At 40.7% G+C, this 23,287-nt stretch overlaps 1 protein-coding gene across 1 annotated transcript in view; it reads right to left on the bottom strand.

The window, feature by feature from the left end:
* The window catches only part of LOC306950737 (protein FAM169B-like), a gene marked incomplete at both ends in the record, with an annotated part of 29,840 nt that extends 7,563 nt beyond the window's left edge, over positions 1–22,277 (bottom strand). The window contains 5 exons of the mRNA XM_079541098.1: positions 1,031–1,205; positions 2,764–2,849; positions 7,209–7,308; positions 10,116–10,255; positions 22,244–22,277. Coding sequence (XP_079397224.1) covers positions 1,031–1,205; positions 2,764–2,849; positions 7,209–7,308; positions 10,116–10,255; positions 22,244–22,277 — 535 coding nt within the window. The remainder of the gene's footprint in view (positions 1–1,030; positions 1,206–2,763; positions 2,850–7,208; positions 7,309–10,115; positions 10,256–22,243) is intronic.
* Positions 22,278–23,287: the final 1,010 nt, after the last annotated feature.

The raw sequence follows: 23,287 nt of genomic DNA, 5'->3' as shown, positions 1-23,287 counted from the left end.
TATCTCTGTATGAATAAGGATTTTACACATCCCAGGCAGCTGAAGAGCAGAACAGCTCTTACTGCTGCTGCCTTTTGAGACTATCAGAGAAGGTGCCTTCAGACTTGTCCTCCAGAGGCTACAGCAGATGACATCTGCACGGCTCTCCACCTGTTTCTTATTCTCCCCTTTTTGATAGATAGCTACTGATTGCTGACTTCCACAACACATCTACCTCCACAGATACCAAATTCTCTACATTTAAGCTGTTAGTGTCAAGAGGACAAGATAAACACAGACAGGTAATCAGCTTTTGAAGGAGGGTACATATTACCCAGCTGCATACCTGCAGTTACTCTAATGAAGCCTTTTCCACACTAGATAGCAATAGACCCGCATTAATAAACACTCATTTTAATAAAAGCCCTTCCCTCAAACTTATAGTGGTGTAGGAATGCATAAAGAATTCAATATGACCTCATGTTTTTCTGTGCAAGTTAATCAATTAATGACAACACCATTAATTCATCATCCTTTAAACCAGGAGCACCACAACTGGATAAACCATGCCAGGACTGATCAGGTGTATACATGTTCCTCTACAGAACCTAGCCACTGCTCCTTCCATATCCAGAGATGCTACCACTTCTTGCCTGGTACACTGCCTTCCCACAACAAACTCTACTCCTTTCTTTCAGATATCGCAGTTTCTGAGATGCAGTTCTCCATTCTGTGAGCAAGCCTTGCATTCTTTGTTCGTACATATGCAACCTTCCTGTTGTCTGTATTAAAGCATATTTCATTTGAATACACCAGTACCTTAGATCACTCACTGTAACTGAGAATAGAGTTTGGAACCATCATGTTAAAATGAAAGTAACATGGATGGCTTCCAAATTCTGGGAAGGCCTGTTCCCCAAATTCACTCTGAGAGAGATTTGATATAAAAATGTAAATGGGAGCCAGGATTATTTATACTGAAAGATAAACAGAAGTATTACATTTCTAGCTGTCAGAAGCTAATGGGAACATGCCTCCACCATGACCTTACCTTTCATCTTCACTGAGTAAAAGGCAACTGCCTCACCATTTCTCCAGAGTATTTTGGCACACTCAGTGGCAGAGTGAGGTAGAAAGAATGCATCATTAGCTGAATTCCCTTCCGGCATTCCAAAAATAACGCAGTTTAGAACAAAGAGGACAATCCTTTCTCCAAACGTCTGGACCTTAGTGAAGAAACAAAAACAGACCAAGGAAAAATGAAGCAGAAAACTGTATTTTGCCTTTCATGAACAGTTTCAAAATTAAAGAGGCTGCGAGGAAAGAGGTCAGGAAACACGTACCCTTAATTTGGGGAAAATACCTTATGAATTGGTTCAGATAGAACAATAAAAACAATTCTTCCCAGTGTTCCACCCTTCATCCAGAAGGCACCAAACAATTTAGAAAAAAAGTTATAAAGCCTGAAGTCACAGAGAAGAATTACAAAGCACCAGGAAAAGCCTCTCGCATGGAGTCACAGAGAACCAGTCACAGATTTGGAAACATGATCAAGGCAATCTAATCCTACCCAAAAGAGAAATAAAGTCAGGATTCAATGAGCTATCCCAATCACCACTTCCCTATTACATGTCTTGCCATGCCGTCAAAGAACTTCTGTGGGCCAGGACCTTACTGAGCAAGAAAAGAGAATAAATACAGAGCCTGTCCCAAGCAGCTTACAATCTAGACTGAACAACAGAAGCAGTCAGCTTTTATGACATGTTTCTTACTGGATAACCAAGACAAGCAGATGGAAGAACGCAAAGAACAGCACATTGGTCATCAAGGCAAAAGCGGTGCCAACATTTACACTGAAAAGAAGTGCTTCCACAAATAATAACAATTCAACTCTCAGTAATGAGCTAGAAGGGACAAGCTTTTAGTTTTCAGATATTTTTTCATTCTCTGTCAATACAGCAGAAGCTCAAAAACCTGAACAGTTATGATTCTGCCCCAAGTTCTATCTTACCAGGATTTGTATCTCAAAATCCCTCCAGTTCAGTTACTCAAAAAAAAACAAACAAACAAAAAAAAACAAAACAAAACAAAAAAAACACCTAAATTAATTAATTTAGTGAATAATTAACCTCCATGTATAGTAGATATTAAGGAAAGATGACAAAGGACAAAATCTGGACATAGAAGTATAGAAGTTCAGGTATTAAATAGAACTGAATTAATAGCCTCATGGCAACACAAGACTCATACTCTTAGTAGAGAGTAAATCACAGGCTATACAAACCTCTTAAATTATGAAAATGTAGTTCTAAGATTATAAATAAGATCATCTGTTTGGAAAAAGAATTGCATATATAAAATCTATTAAATAAATCTGCTTTATAAAATGACCACAATACAAGTATTATCAGAGGCAAAACAATTTCACAAATAATTATGTAAGACTTTGTTCCAAAGAGCAGTAACGCTCCCTTCAGACAGTCAGTCAGCAAACACTAATGTCAAGAGTACTGCTAACATGAAATGTCTGTTTATTTGATTATTCCTCTATCAGGCATTGAGGGCAAACTAAAACCAAGTGTGAATAAATCCCACAGCATCACAAAGTGCATGCAGAAAATTGTGTACAGAGGGTTAATGTGCATGCCTCTCTTCAGTGGGAGATGTCCCCCGGGTCTCACAGGTTATATAGAGAATGAGCTGTAGGAAGCAAAGACAGTTAGTTATGATTGCTTCAACTGGGAGTGTCCAGGGCAAAGTCAAATGCTTAAAAAGCATCCTCACCGAAATCAACCCATCTCTAGAAGGGTCAGCAGTTTTTACAACATCTTCAACAGGCCACCATCGCTGGTTCATATAAAGTGCCAAAACTACAAAAAGAAAAGAGAGAAACACGTGAACTGCAATAACATACTAGTCTGATTCTAAACCTTTTCACAAGCAGTCCCAGATCCAATTCTCCCTCCAGCTGACCCTAGTTTGATCTGCTATGACGCAGTGGAACAATTACTGTATTTCAATTTCACCTCCACGCCCCTTGGCATCCAATTTTCAGTTCTGCACATGAAAAAGTCATCAAGAAACACCAAGTGAAGATAATATTCCTCAGAAATTGAGGCGACTTTGGTATGACAACCTGTGTGCCATATGAATAAAGCATTTCCTGCACAGTATCTATTCAGCAACATATTAAGTGTGGGACAAAGAGAGCTATCTGGCTAAAGATTACATTATTTAATTTTATTTCAGCCTCTGTCCCCTGTCCATATGCATGCATGCCAATATTGACAGCCATTGCAAGTAAAGCACAAAAGTTTTCACATCCACCATATCAAACAGCTTCTCAGTTACCTAAGTGTCTCAATTTCAATGTATCTGTACCTTCAGAGTTGCCTCCTAAATCTCTGCATGGACAGATATTCACAAAAGTTCAGATGTATGCAGAGAGGACAAATACATGCACTCCTAAATCACAATTTAAGGAGTGTTCAAGAACCCTGATATCTTTATTGTCTTTAAACAGAGTGGCACATATCCCTACAATCTTTATACAAAATGATATAATGCAGCAAGTACAATGCACAGATACACGGAGTTCATACTCCTCCAATCCTAAGAGAGAACACTCTCCTCTGGTTCTCTAAGCTATCCAAATAAGGCTGAATATGAGAAAGTTAAAAACCATCTGCCAGCCAGAGACAAATTTACACATAATGAAGTGCAATGACTTTAATAGGATTCATCATTCACCTGTTTTAGCCCCAGGGAATACAAATGTCTCTGATGTGCAAAGGTTAGTTCCCCTTTTTGATTCAGAATTTACCAGCTCGCACTGGCTTTCAGGCTGGAGATTCTGCTGAGCTAACTTATATTTTAAATAAATTATTAAAGCATGTGCCAAAAAGCATTACACTTTGCATACTGGCTTAACAATGAAGAAAGTATTGCACGCAAGGGCAGATGCTTGCTTACAGCACCAGATCAATTCATTAAATATTATGCACTAACTTGCATGGGAGTTTCACACCTCTTCTGTGATGGATTCAATCTGTTCCTTCAGTCCCTTCGCTCTGCTTTCAAATGCAAGCAGCCACTGCTCCATTAAACATCTATGACACGAGTCAGACAAAGGGAACATAATGGGTCAAAGGCTGACTTTAATTGGAGCAGCACAAAGTCCAGAGATGTCCAACACGTGTAGTAAAGGCCAGAAAACTTTGAAAAAGCTTTGATGAAAATAAGGAGATGTATAAGCACATCCTATGGAGCTACTTTTATAGAGCGTTTACTGTGCTATTCAATAATTTAAATGTGTGGAGGGGAACACTAGTTGACATAGCAACTGTCACACCACATTACTTGAGAAACCTTATCTATATGGATGCCTTTCCTGAAGGAAAAACATTTCTCCATATTTCATGCAAACATATGTACTTAGCTTTTTGTTATCATTTTTTAAGTCAACATCTGGTCCACAGTTTAATCCATCTATGCTTGCCCATATTCTTATTTTCATTTTATAGTTAACTTGAGGAATACTATTTCAAATGCAAACATGCTTTGTGAAAGCACATGTTCCTTCACTTTTATTTCCTCCTCTTATTGTTCTTTCCAAGACATAAGGTTACATTCACCTCATCATAAGAGACCAAGTTAATTACCAATCAGCAAGTTACACACATACCTGCACACTGTGATTCATCATTAACACGATCTTGCTTCTGCAGAACTAAGTGAAATGACTAAGTCCAACACATTTCAGTTCACAACTAATGGGGGTATCTACATGCTCAGTTGTGCAGCTTGCCCTGTAAGCACTAGTTTGCTAAGCCTCAGTACTCTGATCAGTTGCAGAGACAAAAATATTCACAGCGCTGCAAGAAGTTGAAACAAACAATTCCATTCCACTACGAGTATTTGGAAAGGGTAACTGAACAATAACAAACTGAATTGGGCACCAAACACAATGCAGTTGTGATTATGAAATGTATTCTTTTGCTATGCAAACACGGATTCTTGCCCAACCCGGGTCTGGATTACATTTTTACCTTCTAGGTGAAAATACACTGGCCAAATGTTCCCACACTGGCGTGCAATTATCCAAACGAAAATTGCACATCAGGACTTCACAGAGTACAGCAGAGAAAAGCAGAAAAAATAAAGTAACATCAGCTTGGTATTTCTTGTTCCACAGCCTTCATCCAAATTGCTGAAACCCATCCCTCTGTCACAGTCTAAATTAAAGGCAAACACTATATGTAATAGATGTAAATTGAGTTTGTTTAATAAATACTGAATCTAAAAGTTCTGCTGAAGTCATCTTTCCCTAAATTTTGGAAGTAATTCAGGCTGATGGCACACTACAGATTGCAGAGATTGCTGTTGTTACATTTACACCTGAGAAAGAGAATGGAGAATTACCCAACAAGCATTTCCATGCAGCCAAGTTCAGGTCAGCTCTGATAACAGAACGCGCTCAGACATACTGCATTAAACTGCATTCTGCAGTGCTGACATACACTGAATGGCTGTCTGCCCCAGTTCCCTATCTTTAAAATGGAATAAGAGCATCTCTCTCTCATTCTCTCTCCCTCTCAATCTCTCTCTCTCTCTAGGAGTCTTATCAAAATAAATACATTAAAGCTTGGGAGGCATGAAGGTGCTGCAGTAATGGCAGCTACTCAAGTATCCAAGATAGATATCTTTCCTGCAACCAATTACATTTTTTTCTACAATTCAAGTTTTACTCAATGATTTGTTGCAAATGTCTTGTGATAAATGTTTCGTGGCATCTAGCAGTTATTGTAAATTATTATGTACAGCACACATGAAGTGCCACAATAGGATATGTTTATTTAGTGTTATAAAGATGTTAATCACCCATGTTATGCTCTGTAAGGCCTTACAACATGATTTACATTCTCATAAAAATATCTGTACAAATACACTAACAGAATACTCAGCCCACCACAAATAAATTAAAAATGCTCCCAGCTAAGACCACAAAAAGCTGCCACTTGTTTTCCCTTTGAAATATGCAGGTCATTTCAGATACATTACATAGCAATTCTGGATAACATATCTGATCACGATGATCGGATATAAATCTCAGGGTTGGATTCAATCCCTCTTTAACCTGTGCCCAAGAATCAAATGTCATCAAACTACAAAGCTCTTCACTGTCAAAGCTGTAGATAGGCTGTTAAATTCTGTATTTGTTAAGAACCCAAATTATTAGAATGTTAAACAAATGACTGGATTGGCAGTACTTACTCTGAGACCTGTGGAAATAATTGTTGGAAATAATTATATTATAGAAGATATTATTTCATAAACATCATGTCTGTCATTTTTATCTACGCAGTCTAATCCATTAGTCTCCAATGCGGATTTCAGTTGCTAGTTGTAGAAATCTTTTCTTCTCTGCTTCTCTGTGTACACATCTAATTAATATGCATTTTTCCTATTACTGTTATCCAACTGAAGATCTGTGCTAAATGCATTGACTTCACCTGCATTTATTTCACAGTTCTTTATTTTCATGTAGTCACTACAAATTCCCATTCCTCTTCTGCAGTCTAAACTAAATGCTACTTTCAACCATGTTCCTTTGAACATGAGTCCATAGGTATGCAGAGCTGCCTTCAGTGCAAGTTTGGCCTCTGGTGTAGGCACTTCTCTCCTTTATCACACCACAGCCTATCACTCTTTGGAAAAATGTTAATGGAATATATAAATTAATGTCAGGAAAGAACTTCTCTCTCAGTAGTTACAGGGGGACAATGAAGTCATTTTTATCTTAGAAAGGTGTCCCACGTTCAACTATGTGAATCACAGCCCATTAGTGAACCCCCAATTGAAACCCTGTGTAAAACAAGCTGGAAAACTTTGCAGAGTTCACCTCTAAACACAGATGATTTTTATCCGTTTTTTGTCCTTATGAGGAAATTTCCTGATTACTTGATTTGGGCTGAGCAGTAGTTACACTGCTGTTTTATGTAAGGTCATTTTCCAGCTACCAGCAGAGCAATGCATAGAATTTGAAAGCCCTCAATGTCAATCCTCCCTTCCACTTTGTAGCCCATCAAAACAAACCTGACAGGTAAGGGGAATCCACCTTGTATTTAAAAGAAAATCTCAAGTATTTAAGTATGTAAACCAGCAGTCCACCTTAAAAATCAAAGAAAGTACAACTGCTCAAATTTCAAAATATTTTTACCAATTCTAACCTGTCTCTTTATCCTGTGGATCAGTTAACAGCAACATTTTGCAAGTAGGACTATTTCGGTAGAGGGGGACAAAACACACACAGGAATCTTCAAGTTTAACCTAAAAAACAAACAAGCCCTGTAGCTGTTTGTACTGCAAAGCTGGCAAGAAGCACTTCATGTATTAAATGCACTTACAGTACGTCATACTAACATGCACAGTATATGCTTAGCACAACACCCTCTCAGTCCTCAACTTAAAAACGGAAAGTGATACATATGTAATAGCCCAATATTATCAGCAAGCAATTTAGAAGGAATTAGTTGTTAAAGTTAGTGAAAAACTTAGTATTGACTTACTACTACAGGTACACAACAGGGCTTTGAACGCTGTTACATGTGGACAAATGGTGTTACGAAAGACCAGACACATTGTATCAACTGCAAACAAATACAACTTGCACTTCTTACAGCTCAGTCCAGCTGAGTACTTGTGGTGTTTTGCAAACAATGAATTAAGCCTCAGGGTACAGGGAGTATCAAAGCGTTAGGGCAGCGCCTGGGCAGTTGATCTGTGAGGGACAGGGAAGGGAGATAGATAAATTGGCACACGGTGGTTACGGTGCAGGGAAAGCTCAAATCAAAATCCAGCTTTCAACCTCTCAGACTCAACTTTTAAACGATGTGACACAAACACAAAATCGCTGTGCTCAAACAGCTCTATATGCATGGAGATGACGATTTCCATATGAATATTGTAAATGCTCTCTTGGAAGTTTAGGTACAGGCAACAAGCGTGAATAATTTAGCACAGTATGTACTGTACTTCCAAAAATCTGGTCCATTGTGTATGTGTGGGTGTGCCTCTCTCTAATTGCACCCATTTGTCAGTTTGCTATGAAACTCAAATCAGTCATGTGATACATTTAATATTACTTGGTGCACGGAAGGAGCAGTATGAATATGGATGGCTCAAGATAACAACTTTAAGATGAAATCAGCGTTCACTAGTTTGCCGGCGGCAGAATCCTGGGATCATCTGTGCAAACATTGGACTCTTGGAAAAAAACTGACAACTCCCTGAAATCTGTATTCATGAGCTTCCTGCTCTCTCACTCTGTTCTGGCAATTCAGCCATTGCATGCTACAGATATAACAGCACGGGTATCACCATGGCACCTGAGAGCATCACTGTGATGGAAAGGCCAGTACTAAATCCAACACTATGGTTGCTATTTGGTTTTGCAATGTAATGTGCACTTTTCATAGGTGCTAGTAACATTAGGATGAGCCAAGTATAGCTTTGTCTTTCTGAACTCTGACAATGCTCTTCCATGCTGATTTCCTTGTCGTTTGTGCACTCACTGATTGCCCACAGATCATGACATACCAAAAAGTTCTGTGACCTGAGCAAGTGGGCTGACAGACACTAATTATGCACGGTTGCTGGTCCTGCCACTCAAAACCTGCTTCAATTCAGATGCATTAAAAAAAAAAAAGGAAAAAAAAAGAAAAAGAAAAAAAAAGCTGGTAACTACAGCCAATTACTTAAACACCAAAATCCTCATCCTTAAGGTTGTAGGTACATAACAGATTCTCTGGAAACTAGAGTTTAACATATTACATTTAATTTATTTTTAATTACAAAATATCAACATTCAGCAAAGTACTTGTAATAGAGTATATAATAGAGTATAAGGAAAAAAAACACATAGTGTGAACATTGCCATTATTTATGTCCTTGACTAGCTGTCTGACTGCAGATTAGATTAGACCTGAATTAAATGAATGCAAGGAGAAATGTGTTGCTATGAGACTCAAATCTGTCATGTGATACATTTAAGGTCTGAAGCAATCCAGAGAATCAAGCTCTGAATCAAAAGCCAGAAGTCCTCCTTTAACTGATTTCACTGTGTTTAATTATTGCAAGAATATACACAGCACTGCTTGGGATTTTATCTCAGCCTCCTTTTCAGTGGAACAGAAAATAAGCTTCTGAAAGTATAACCAGGCATGAAAGGCTGAGGGAAGGATGGAGAAGCCCTAACTGGAGGATCTATGCGTGGTCAGGTTTATTTGTATTTAACCCTACATGGTCCACTAGAGGGCATTAAAAGAATACTTAAAGCTAGTTACAGTCAGTGCTCAAAGATGGAAGCCAGCCACCTGAAATGGTATGCTTCTGGAAACTACTACATGTTATTTTCCTAAACTGGGGAACAAACATTGCATTCCAAACATTCATTTCAACTAACCCACTTACTGATTTGACAGTGCAATACCAGGTACTCCAGTATGACGTGGAAAATGCCCAGAATTGAAGGTTTAAACATATATATATATATATATATATATATATTGGTTTTAATCAGTAAGGTTGAAGTCAGCATATTTAACAGGCCAGCTCTCTCATCCCCAGATCACTCCTCAGGTGGCTCAGGAATGGATGGTAAATCACATCACTGACACCTACAGCATTTATCTATTAGTCTCATCTGATCTGAACTGGGAGAATCCACATTCAACATCACTGATGCTACAATTAGAAAGGGTGGAAACCAAAAAATAGTCAGTGCACCAGTACCTGTGTGAACTGCTAATAGAGGCAGAATAGAGCAGATCCATGGTGTCAACCGCTATCAAGCTCCCTGTTGATCCAGTTCTCTAAGGATCAACGGGTCAATGTGTAAAGTTCAGCTAAGTACTTCAGACCTTCACCTACACCTGGAGGGCTTTAGACTTCTAGTTTAAGCTTCTCTCCAATTTGCAGCATGTAAACTATTTGAAATAATGCAGAATTGACTGATTTTAAGAGATTTATAATCTGGTCACAATGGTTTGCCCCTATTCACAAATGGACTACGAACAGAACCAACAAACTAGCTTGCAAGTATCTAACCTGTAGAATGAAAAACAACAGCATATTACCTTTTCTCCTCCAGGGATGGAAAAAACGTCAGGAGCAGATGACGACTGCTTCAACAGTTTTTCATAGTATGTTTCAGCATCTGCTTGCAGAACCTCTGGATCTCCTGCTACTGTATCTACCAAATAACAGCAACCTGCAGCTAAAATGAAACACACAATATTTTTACTTTTAAAGCAAGATAATAAATATGAATTTTAAAACCACAGTTTTCTTAGCATCTGCTTAGTGTAAATGGGCTCTTAACATTCCCTCTAGAGCTTTCTGTATAATCCTTGTCTTAAACAAGAATACTAGTAAAATCCCATCTATTTGTTACCTAACCCTTGACATGTGATTTTACAAAGTAGTACCATGACAGCATCAAATCACAATGGCTTTCTTTGAATTCCACAAGCAGAATCTTAGATTTCTGTAGGTGTTAAATAAATTGCTCTAAAACTGAAAAAAAAAACCCCAAACCCTTCCAAACACAACCTGATTTTTAGTACTGTCCAAAAACACAACAGAACAGAATTCCAATTGCTTCTTATTGTTTTTTGGAAGACCAACCCCTTCTGGGTTAGACCATGACCTGTTGTATAGTTAATTATCTCCTTCTCTTTTTTGACTCATTTCAATTGGGCATTTTAAAAACAATTCAATAACGTCCAAAAAATTAAAGTATTTACATGCAGAAGTGTTCCCAAAATAACAAATACAAGTCTTTATGCAACACAGTTTTCTTTCCACATGACTTAACACCATGTGATATTTATTCAAGATATTTGTTAATTGCATGCAAACAAAAATTACGTACATCTGATGCCTGCCATCTAAATGCAAATTCCAAGCATCTCTTTTCTGATACAAGAAATCAGACTGATTGGTGGTTCATCACCAGTTGAAAAGAAAGGACAGTAGAATCAATGAGCTAGCAGACCAAATAGTATTCTGCAAGTTTTCTGTCTTCCTTTCTGAGGAAGGAAATATTTTCAATTTAAGGTGCTTTCAATCAACAAGCCAACCTGCAGCTCTTGTGTGACCCAAACTGAGGACAAAAATCTTGCAACACACTGCTGTAGTTTGAGCACTAATTCTGAATCCCGCATTTTTAATCATGGTTTCTCTTCACATGGCAGTTTCAATGACCCAAGTTTAATGTGAAATAACTACGCTAATAGTAAGTGCAAAGTAAATGTCTGAGACAATGAACGGTCTCATGAGGGCCATTGTATAGAACTGTCTACATCAAGACTCAGAAACTACGGATGATGAAAGTGTGATAGTGAAAGCAAGACCTTTCCATGGAAAGAAGAGCATGGCATTTGCAGGACAAGGTCAGACCGTTTGTCCACCGTCCCACCATCCTCCCTCTGGCAGCAATTACGATCTGATTGCTTACCAGAAGGTAAAAAACTACATCTGATACACCACCTCCCAGCACTGCTTAAAACACATTAGGCACTATTTTGCTGCCCTTACAAGCAATCAGCTTACAGCCTGAGCCTTGACAGCAAAGCTCTGTAGTCAGAATGCTGAACATAAGCCACCGTTCTGTGACAAAAATGAGAGAAAGAAGCATTGCAACACTGCACGTTGAGTCGCATTATAGAATCCCAGCCAGTACTTAGCAGTAGCACTTTTCTGCTGCTGCAGGCGTCCCTGCATAGTGTTTAACAACACCAACCAAACAAGCTGTGTGAAGGAAGGAAGAAATCAAAGATTATTATTAAAGAGCAGCTGAAGGGCAGCACATAAGACTTCAGTTTAGAACAAAGAAAAATGCTGATTATGCTGATAAATACTCTTCATGAGATGCTGCTTACAAGGCGTTACTGTGCCACTGTTAAGCCAAAACAACTTACTGAGTGCATTAGTGCTTTCTCCTCACTGAACAAAACAATTACCACCTTTAGGTTCAGAGTAACTTTCTGGTACCTAGTATGCTTGTATTCTATAGGAATGGCAACACATTAGAAGAATGAAATAATATCACAGATTAAATAACGAGATATTTGAGAAAATTTTGAAACGTTTCATTAATTCAGCCTTCCACAGAAGCAATTTTTTCTCCAAAAATTGCTTTTAGACTGCCATTTAACTTGGCTTTCCTGTGTAATACTCTGAAAATGTCAGAGTTAGGAGCACACGTTCCAACAAAGGGGAAATCAAAGGAGGAGGTGGGGGGATCCTCCAGGACAACACGTTGCAGGCGTCTAACTTCTGGTACCCCAGAGTGTCCTGAAGAAGCCAGTTGTACTAAAGCCAGATTCTGTGAACATCCACCCAAAATTTGCACACGTGTGCACTTATCACTTCTACTGTACAGCTGCCATAGGCAGTAGAAGGATCACAGAGTTTGCTTGATTTTGCTTACATCAACTGTGCTTCCCAGTTTTCCCCAGAACAAAGTGAAGAAGTTATACTTCCTCTTCTGTGTACATACTTTTCGTATGCTTTTTTTTTGTCTATGGAACCAAAAACAAAAACCCTGACATAGTCTAACTGTTATTATTAGGCATTTGATTACAGCAATAATTATTGATGGCTAACAGGGCATTATAAAGTCTCCAAAATCAACAGCAAAATAATTTAAATTTGCTTTGAAGGAAAGCAGCACTATTCTCCTGCGAGCGCTTCAGTCTGAGGCCCCTGCCAGCATCCTGAGATACGAAAATTGCAATGTCCCAAGCACAGCCTTTTTACAGATCTCATTCAAATTGGATCTTACCCAGTGACAACAAAGGAGCACGTTGTTGCAGCCAATCAGCCAGCACCTAGCGAGCACATTTTCCACCAGGCCATGTGCACAAAGGGTTACCATCGGAGCAGGGAGCGGAGGGGGTGGGAGGGTGAGTCATAAAGAAGGGGCCTCTTGCTGCAGCCACAGAGGAAGGGCCATAAACCAGAAGCAGAGTAAATTTAGAACGGAGGCCTGCTGCGTTACAGGGATTCCAGGTATTCACAATGTAGTGGCTGCCAACGTTGGTCAACACATCATACAGACTGCTCCTACAACTGCATGATGAGGAGGGGTTTGCAGGCAACAGATGGGTACCAGCCTTTGTCTTGTGGGGTTCCAGCACTCAGGGTAACAGAGGACGAAGCGGATGCAGGTCCACTGAAAAAAACCTACCTAGAGATAATTAAAATAGAAAACTGAATGGCTGCAATTTGATTTCGTGCACGAAGAATGGATTTTAAAGCAAAAATTGAGATGGTAATTCTGCTCTCTTTTATTCCCGCAGAGTAGTCTGGGCCATATTCTCAGCTTGCGCATGTAAGTGCATTTCCTCTCACGCTGGTAATAATGTCCATCAATTTGCACTATGAATCTGATATACAACATGAAAAGCTGCAGCTACAAACAGCGACGCAGCAAGCAGGCACTGCCCATACTCAGTCATCCTTACGGGACACCAAACTCCAGCACCCATATGTACCTCAGCTTGAAACATCACAGTTTGACTAATCCATGTAAACCAAGGCCCTTTGCTTCGGTTCTGATCCCTAAACCAAGGGCTTTTTATCTTCTCCAGACAAGAGAGATGAATTTTATGGGCGTGCCATGAAGTGGACAAATATTTTTCTTGTAGGGGTAGAAATCAGATGAAGTTCTCTTCAATTAAGATAAAAAAAAATCAATATGTGGGAATCCAGATAGATTTGATTAACATTCTTACGTTCTGCTCTGGGTAAATAAATAAAGACTGGAATCACAAAACAGAAGGCAATATTCCATCTTGAACTAGAAAATTATTTTTGTAGACTAGAGACAGACCCTCATCATTACAGATTCAACAAGACTGTCATCTGATCAGTTGAAGTAAGCAGGAAATATTTTTCCACGGGCAAAAGAATTTATTCTCAATACAACAGAAAACACATGGTGCACACACTTGGATGTGAAATTCCACAAGTGAAACTGCAGAGTGCAGGAATGCCCAAAGGTAAATGAAATGCTTCAACTCTGATTCTGTCTGACAATTCTTCCACATCCCCTGCAACTAAACTCTATATTGTAAGAGAAATAATTTAACTCGAATTCAGATAACTGTAGGCTTACATAAATGTGATGCTCCAGCAGCTGAAATCCCTATCACACTCCTCAGGCTCTCTTTGACTAGACTAGTCATTTTAGTACCCTACTTATCAGCCTTACCATTTTGTCACTGCCTAGCAGATCAGTTATAATTTGGGACAATCGATTCCATCTCTTTGTGAAGATGTTTTAAATGCTCTCGTAAATTTCATATTAGTACGTACTGCATATACTCAGTTCCTTTTGATCATGAACCCAATGCATTACTTATTAAACAAGACAAATTTGTAGCTAAAAATTTCCCTGTATTCATATGTAGCTTATCAATACTGGGCCCATCACATTGGTGACACAGATTTCAGAGTAGACCCATCACTGGGTTGACAAATGAAGATGAGCTGATATTTCCAAGGAAGAGTTGAAAAGAGCATTTTAGAAATTCATAAGAGCATTTAAGACGCAGCCAGATTTGTAAAGCAAAATACATCAACCTCACTGTGGATGAAGCATGAAACAAGCATTATGTCTGACGTGAATTAATCATTTATCCTACAACTACTTTTTCATGTTCCACAAACACAGGGAACGATTAAGAAACGTGTGTTTGCAGAACAGCCATCAGTCACCACATCATTTGTCTGCACTGTGCACCCATTTGTACCTGTTCCTGCTAACTGCACTGCATTTATGTGTAAGAGAATGAGAAGTGTGGTTCCTAATGAAGCCAAAAAGGTGGAAAAAAACAATTCAACATTTCTAACTTTTTAGTCTCATATTTTATTCAATTTTGCCATTTGTAATGTTTGCAATAGCAGCACTGGTTTTATTTATTTATTGGCTTTATTTGCATGCCAATATATTTCACAATTCAAAAAAAAAAAAAAAAAAAAATCCGACACTTCAGCAGATTTTAAGCGCTTTTGACAGTATCATGGGTTTTTGCTGTCCAAGAAGCATTTTCCACTTTTTTCTTTAATTAAAAACCACTTTGCAATATGTGACAAACATATGTACACCAACACAAAAAGTCTGTGTATCAGATCAATTCCCAGAAGAGACTGGTTCTGTAATTAAATGAGGGAACTAAAACCAGAGCCCCTACAATTTACTCCTACCACAGGTGTGTTTTTGTGACCCCCAACAAATCACTTCATCTTCCTCTCATTTCTTAGCTGTTAACTGTATCTTATCAGCCACTTCAAAAGGCTGTGACATTTTTCTTATCAGTCTCTCTGAAGTCACAACACAAAAAGTCAAAGAAATCATGTAGCATAAATCGTTCTCTGTTCTCCTGTGGGCTGCCACCTCCACTACAGCAGCACAGCCACGGCGCTTCTGGGACCTGAAGACAACAGCTCTTGCTCTTGTATTTTGTGTACATGTCACAGAAGCACTTTCCACTAGTCTCTCACTGGAGCAGGAGCTCTGGTAAACAGCAGTGCTTAACATCAACTCCTCCACTCCTTCCAATGAGCCATGCATGTGGTTATCATTAGACAGCCATATTTGTTTAACTTTGCAAAGGAAGGAAGAGGTCTTTGGCATGCTCCCAGGAGTACATGCAGAACCTGACTCTCATATCCTGACTTTCATCGAGCAAGCTCATGTCAAAAACCCAAGTTCTAGTGGAAGTGAAACTGCAGTCTCATCACGGTGTGTGATGGCAATGGAGCTAATGGGCAAATGCTGTGGTGTGATATTTGGCCAACCTGGCAAGGCAGCCCTTAACCACATGCTGTATATCATTAATGAAAACAGTGCTCTTCCCCACTGCATCACTTTTCACCACTACAAATAGAGCAATCACACTCAGAACACAAAGGATGAAGAAGCCTGCACTGGCATTAGCATGTTTCTATGTCTGATTCCAAAATGCTGCTTAGGTATTAATCTTTATTCCATCACAATTCGAATGATGAAAGGAGATAAAATAAATACAAGTTTCTCACTGCAGATAATTTTCTGCTGTGAAATGCAGAAATGAAGGCAGAAATTTAGGGAAATAATCCTAATTGCATTCTCAGTCAAGAAACCAAAGTTTAAATATGAGTTCAGCTGTAGCTATACGCATCATTATTGCAAATCCTGTCACTCAAACGCAGAGCAGATCAAACATCAAGCATCCCAACTGCAGGATGCTGTCAGATTAGCCATCCCATTCACACTAATACATTTTTACTACTAATTTAGGAAAAGGGAAGAAAAAAGCTCAAAGCATCCACATAAATTTAGCAGAATGTACATGAGCACAGACCAAACAAGACCAGACAAGCCTAACTCTGAAAAAATGTCCAACAGTTTCAATTTCCACTTTCCTCAAGGAGCTTTAGAGGCCATCAGAACCTCGTGACGTGACTGGGGTCTGTGTGCACATCTCGTTTAGTTTCCAAAATCTGTCCCAGTAATCTGCAATTTATGAAATGGAGGGGGGGGGGGGAAATAGGCAAATGAAATAAATAACTGGCTTAATTATTTAGCTATTTTGGAAAACTACCTGGATGAAAGCACGTCATTTAATATGCTTTCAAATCAAGGAAAGCAAGTGTACGCTGAAGGGATCACAAAATGGTGCTGACCAATCCTAACCCACAGTGCTCCCATTCCTCAAACAGGCTTCATCCACATGTATTTCCCTTCAGAAAGATTTTTAGCAGTGCTACATTAAAAAACTAAAGTCACACCCAGTTCATAGCACAGCGAAATGAAAACACGTCTATGTAAACAGGCTACTCCTGGCATTTAACACACAAAATGCACATCTGGCCTGGCACAAAGCTCTAACCTAATGTGACTGAAAAAAGCTGAGACATTATGGCCCACAAACGGACTTTATAAATAAATACTGCAGTGAGCTGCAAAACCATGGGAGTGCTACCAGCTGTAACTCTGATGTATCTAAATTCATACTGCTGCACACCTAACTCTCTTTTTCACAGAGCATCAATGCTAAGAGGAGGTAGAGCTTACAGAATAACCCAGAGAAAACGCAGCCGTGAAGTGACATTCAGGGCTGTAATGAATAAAACCCTTAAGGTTCACACAGGGATTTTGTCAGGGACATTTCATTAAATGGGTGAGGTTGATGCTAAAACCTCTGAATCTCTGGACATCAGAATTAGGTTCTTATTAGGTACTGTTTTCCATACAACCGAGAAATGGGCAGATATGCTCCTGCACAAGTCTAACTGCAACTACTGAAGGCTGTGGAGATAACAGTGGTAAGGATTTTCTTGGATATCTAAAAAAACCACTGCGTTTGGCAACTTGATTATTTGTCCACCACTAAACAAAATATGCAAACAAACAATGAAGTTGTTCTCATCAACTGTGTCCACACCAGGAGCTTTTTCCTGTATAGCTCTGCCACTGATACGTCTCACTTCATCATACCCACAGCCAAAATAGCTGTGCCAGCAGAAATTCATATTTCTAAGCCTGACCTCAAATTAGAGTTTGACTGTCAAAGAATGGGAGGCCCCAAATGACACTGGAATGTATCCCTAAAGTACATTCGTTATTCAAAGACGCTGAATTGAAGAAAAATGACAGCAAAGTTGCAGTGAACAACAGAAGAGCTTTTAGGAATTACCAGTTCAAGTGTGATAGCATTAATTCCTTACAAAGATGGAAGGCAGAGAGGAGGACACAAAACACCTAGAAGTCAACCCATAATATAAGGGAAAAGAGGAAGATAACACCTCACTAGTGATAAACAAGGAATAGTGAAATGGTAAGAAATGACAAGTCAGTTTGGAAAACGAACTAGCATAAAGATGATTTCATCCCATGGGAAGATGCCAGACAGATTGCCAGCTACAACAGCTTCAGAAAATATCTGCAATTTAGGACCAGAGAGCCTTTAAAATTACTACTGAAACAGCCACCCTCACAAATTGGCACCAGGACTAAAGTTTAAGTGACATGTTAATGACATTTGCCTGTTACTACCATCACTCAAAGCACATGTGGGGAACATAACACCACAGGGCCTACACACAGCCTTTACCTTCACTGCATACAAACTGCCAGTACGGGTGGTATACGTAGGATACCTGAAAGCCACGGTCTGCCATCAGGAAGCACAGTGTTCCCCATACAAATAATGCAGTAATGAAAATATGAGACAACCAGGCAGATTTTCTGTTTCAGATCCCCCCATAGATTGAGTTGCAAATGCTATACATCTGAGAAATCAGTAGAGCACATAAGTCTACCTAAGACAGCTCAGCAGCCTTCCCCCAAATTACTTACAAGGACTAATTTGTACTGCCAGATTAATCTCAAAGTAAAGCAATTAATTTAAGCAAAATAAAAAGGAAACAAAAAAAACACCCTCTCTACCATAGTAATTTACACATTAGTAAATTTATTATGCAGCTGCAAATTAATATGTCACCTACACTAGCTATCACAAGCCTCTCAGTCTGTCTTGGAACCTCTTGCTTTAATAAACAGCTGCATGTAGTGGAGAAAATATGCAAACATCTTTCTTGTTTCTCTGTGCCATTGTGTCAGCTGTTTTACATGTCTTTGAAAGTGCTCCAAAATCAGCATGGTTCTGCTTTTTCCTTTATTTCATTTTGGGAGAAGACAGAAGCAGAGAAGGAAGGACAGGCTGGCAATAGAGAGCTAACTCCACGCTTGCTGTGCTCATGATAGTAAAGCTGAGATTGTTTCAATTCAGTTTACACAGACCCTTCCGTAAGAACAAAAGAAACCGATGATGGTGGTTAAAAATGCAAAAGGTTCTGATTGTAATGCCTTGACAATCAGCCAAAGATATAACTGGGGGGGGAAAACACCAGACAGCATTGGCCAGAATGGAAGAAACAAGGAAAAACACATGGCTTGACTTCAGAGCAGAAAATTGACTTAGGCTTTGCATAAGCAGCAGCATACCTCCAAGCTTGCCTGATCCACAGCCTGCCTGGATTGAGAAAATGTAGTCTAAAAGCAGAGCCTATTAAAAGGCATAATGTTTCTAAATGGCATCTGTTGCGTACTAATAAGCATTACTTAAAGGACACAGGCCTTAAATTGCTACCAAACGTGCACTTATCTGAAACTGCTGCAAGGCAATCATTACAAAAATGTCACATGACACCATGGGAATTTGAATTTGATAAGATGTTTTTATTTAGTTTGGCTTGAAATCATTACGCAGAAAAAATATGGAGGCATTTTCTGAGACTTTGAGACTGTGGAACTTCACAGGAATGAAACACTAGCAAGAACTACATCAACAGAGCCATTTGCCATCTGTTGTTGGTAATACTATAAAGACCAGCCACCAGACAGCAGTTTCAAAGGTTACAAACAACATTTTTAAGCATCCACAGACCACTCAGAAAATGAGCAGGACACAGTTTACTTTGGATACGTGTGACCTGAGGGTCTGCCAATCATTTTCCAAACACAATATGTAAGGACTGTGACCAGCGCATGTCACCAGAAATGATGTGAGATTCTTGGTGTGCAGCTCTTATACAATGCAGAAGATACGCAGCATAGGTCCTTATAACACACTCACAAGCATAATGGCAACACATCTTGCCCCTTGAAATTTAAACAGGCAAGATTTTCTCTTGTGGTTTGTTCTCTTATACTCTCTCCCCGAGGGAAGGTAATGCTTGCTGAAAAGCTATTATGAAAAGAGACTCAGATTTGTTTGCTGGGATTTGGAGTGTATTTTTTTATTTTAGGAAAGTATTTCCAAGGAGAGAGGATTTTATTACCTGTTTCCTTTCCTTCTGGGCTGTAACTACGCATTTATGTTAAAGCAAGGTGACAGTAACTTACCTTCCTGTGGCATAGAAAGTAAAAAGGTTCTAGAAATTGTTACCTCCTAGAAAAGCATACTCCTCAGTCTGAGTAAAATGCTCTCTCTTCCATAGATGAGAGTTTAGTTATGCTGAAAGAATACAGTTGCTGATCAGACTCTAAGTTAGAGCTTCGAGTAGGTTTTCTAAATGTGCATCCACACTGTCGTGATTGTGAGTTTCCACCTTTCAGGGTGCTGCCCTCACACCTGCAAACTTTAAATGATTAACATCAAGGCAGATGGAAATTTAAAACTTCATTAGTGCAGTTGTTAAGCTAGATGTGTGGGTCTGTCATATGGCATCTACCTACTTCTCAGCTCTGGAATCATAACCTTGCAAGTCCTGCTTTATGAAAAAGCCACAGGAACAGCTGACCTTGAGATCATGTAGAGTTGTACAACCTCATTATAGAAGATATAACCTGGAAAGTACCTTTTGCACAAGAAAAGCTAATAGTTGAATCCAATATTTTCTTGAAGTGTGCTGTATGCTCAACCTATACTCATCCAATTGTTACATATGGGTATGCAATTAATTGAATAACTACGTCAAAATTCAAATGATGGCTACAAACAACAACATTTGTCCCCAAAGAGGAGAGGAATAACTCTTCCAAACATTCCATTTGAAAATAAATAAATCAGGAAAATAAAGTAGGTGTACCTGAAGCACCCAACGGTCCATTTGCTGGGACATGAAAAACCTAGTCCCATTCATCTAGAGATACTGTATTTAAAAACACGAGAAGAGAAGAGAAGAGAAGAGAAGAGAAGAGAAGAGAAGAGAAGAGAAGAGAAGAGAAGAGAAGAGAAGAGAAGAGAAGAGAAGAGAAGAGAAGAGAAGAGAAGAGAAGAGAAGAGAAGAGTCAACATGCAATTATTATCAATGTTTGACTTCCACAAGTGACTGGCAGGAGAGGAAAAAATAGAGTATTCTGACTACAAGTGCATTTAGCCATGAGCAGTTAGAGGAACTAATGAACAGCATCATTATTTTACTGAAGGGGATGAAGTAGGTGCTTTAGATAAATGGTAGCAACTTAAAATGCGTTTCAGAAGATAAAATTCACTTTCTCTCCATTTACCTGCTGGTGTGACAAATTAAGAAAGAGCATAAAACAGGAGCAAGAGGGAAAGCAGTGCAAAAGGTAGCTGAGGGGATGCAATGGGCCCTTATACAAATGATGCACACGCAGAGAGTGCTGGAAGAGCTCCTAGTCAAATACAACCAGGACGCCTCACACACTGGGCTGCCTTGGAAATCCATGGCAGAGTTTGCACTGAGTTTGTCCTAAAATAAGATTCCAGGCACCAGAAGTGATGCCACCCTGGAGCTAACCTAATCTGTTTACTTCAGTGTTGCACCTGGAATGCAATCAGGAGCTCTCCCAGCTGGGCTGTGCTGGGCAGAGGCTCTTTGGCAGCTGCCACAAACACCACCAAATCGATGGTCGCTGCAAGCAAAGGGGCAAAGGTTTTCTTCCCCCAGAATTAATCATTAGAGACGGTGAGTTTTCTTATCCTACAGCCATCTCACGATTAACAAAGTATTTGCTGAAGGGCTGAGCACCCACGTACAATGGAAAAAGCCTCCTGCAGCTCCTCTGTACACCGAAACCACCCAGCTAACTGCTTCTCCGCGGTCAAAAAGCACCGCGTTCGCCTCTCCTCGTGTCCCCGACGCCGTGCTCTGCTTCCCCCCGAGGAAGCACTTGAACACAGCCCGCAATTTGGCCTTAAAGACGTATACGTGTGCTTAGACAGTGTTCTCCCTGCTCTTTGTTGCTTCTCGCACATCGAGCCGTCGGGCCACGAGCTCCGCACGGCTGGACGGGGAGCCCAAGCGGGGCCGCCTGAGGCCCCTCCTCACCTCAGCGATCCTCTAGAAGCACGGCCGCCAAGGCCGGGGCTCGTCCTGCCATGACCTCAGACGACGGAACAAAGCTTTCCTGGAAAGGCCCGCGACTTCGGCCGCGTTGTGGCCTTTCTTCACAGCGCCGCGGCGAGCGCCGAGGGCAGCGCGGGGAGCCCGCCGTTCCGCAGCGGCGCGAAGCTGCGGACGGGACGGGGCACCGCGGGACGGGAGCTGCCCGCCGGCACCGCGCGGGTGAGCGACGTGCAAAGAGCACGAGGGAGGAGAAGCGAGCGGGGCGGCTGCGGGCGGAGGAGCAGAGCGGCGCGAGGGGACGGGCGGGACGGGGGCCGCTGAGGGAAGGAGGGGAAGCCGCGAAGCGCGCGGCTCCGGCTGGCGGGCGGGCGGGCGCGCGCGCTCCCTCTCCTCTTACCAGCGGCTGCTCGGCCTCCTCCCTCGGCCTCCATCACTTCCTCTGAGGCGGGCTCCCAGCACGCGGCCCGCCCTCGCCCCGGCCGGGGGTGGCGGTGCGGCCCCGTCCCTCAGTGCGGGCGGGGAAACAAAGGGACCGAGAGGGAGGGTGGCCTGAGGAGGAGGGGGCGGGAGAGGCTCCGGCTGCAGCCCCAGGGCTGAACGAGCGGCCCCCGAGCTCCCCTCGGCGAGCAGCGAAGCTCGCTTCTTCCCTTAACAGCAACGAAACAAACCAGCATACCTCTGCACTTAGCTTTCGGGGAATATCGCTGTTTCAGTCCATTTGAAGCGACATTTCAGAGTTCTTCAGGCGGCTCGCGCTGCTGTTGCACGCTCTATTCCTGCTAGAGCCGTAAGAGAAAACTCCACGTGGTTGATCTTCCCTTCCAACGTTTGTAAAAACGTACCCAAGCAGACCTGTGTTTTCTTTCCTCAATAAGACAAAGCGGTATTGCCCTCCGCTGTGGGACAAGAGCAACCTCGGTGCTGACGCTCAGTCACACAGCCACTGTGCAGCACATCAGTGCATTTCAGTGCATGCCTGCGACCGCTCGAAACCTTGCACCTTCCACCATTCCCTCAGTATCACACACGTCACTCAGCACAAAGGTTTCACCGTCATCTTGAAAATGTCCTGGCCAGCTAAGACTTGTCAGCTGGGTTTTGTTTATAAGCAGGAGTGGTAAACATGTTACCATTAAGCCCAAGGAATCTGTTGGTCCTACTTAAGTATTTTGCATACTATCGCATAAATAATTACTTAAACAGTGTGATCCTGCATGTGCTTGGTGGATGATGCCTGAACAAAAGAGACCCACTGATGGAAAGTTACACTCTGCCCTGCTGAGGTCCTTTCTCTCTGTGTTAAACTATAGTAGACAATTAAAAAATATATATGTTTATGCACATTAGCTGAATTTTGCTAATATTACAAGAACAGCACAACTAAACGATAGCAGCCACCCAACAGGTTGGCTACATTGAAATTATATACAATTTCAGGGTT

Source organism: Tetrao urogallus, assembly GCF_951394365.1.
Source record: "Tetrao urogallus genome assembly, chromosome: 11".
In the NCBI taxonomy this organism is placed as follows: domain Eukaryota; kingdom Metazoa; phylum Chordata; class Aves; order Galliformes; family Phasianidae; genus Tetrao; species Tetrao urogallus.
This window is presented reverse-complemented; position numbering and strand designations above follow the sequence as displayed.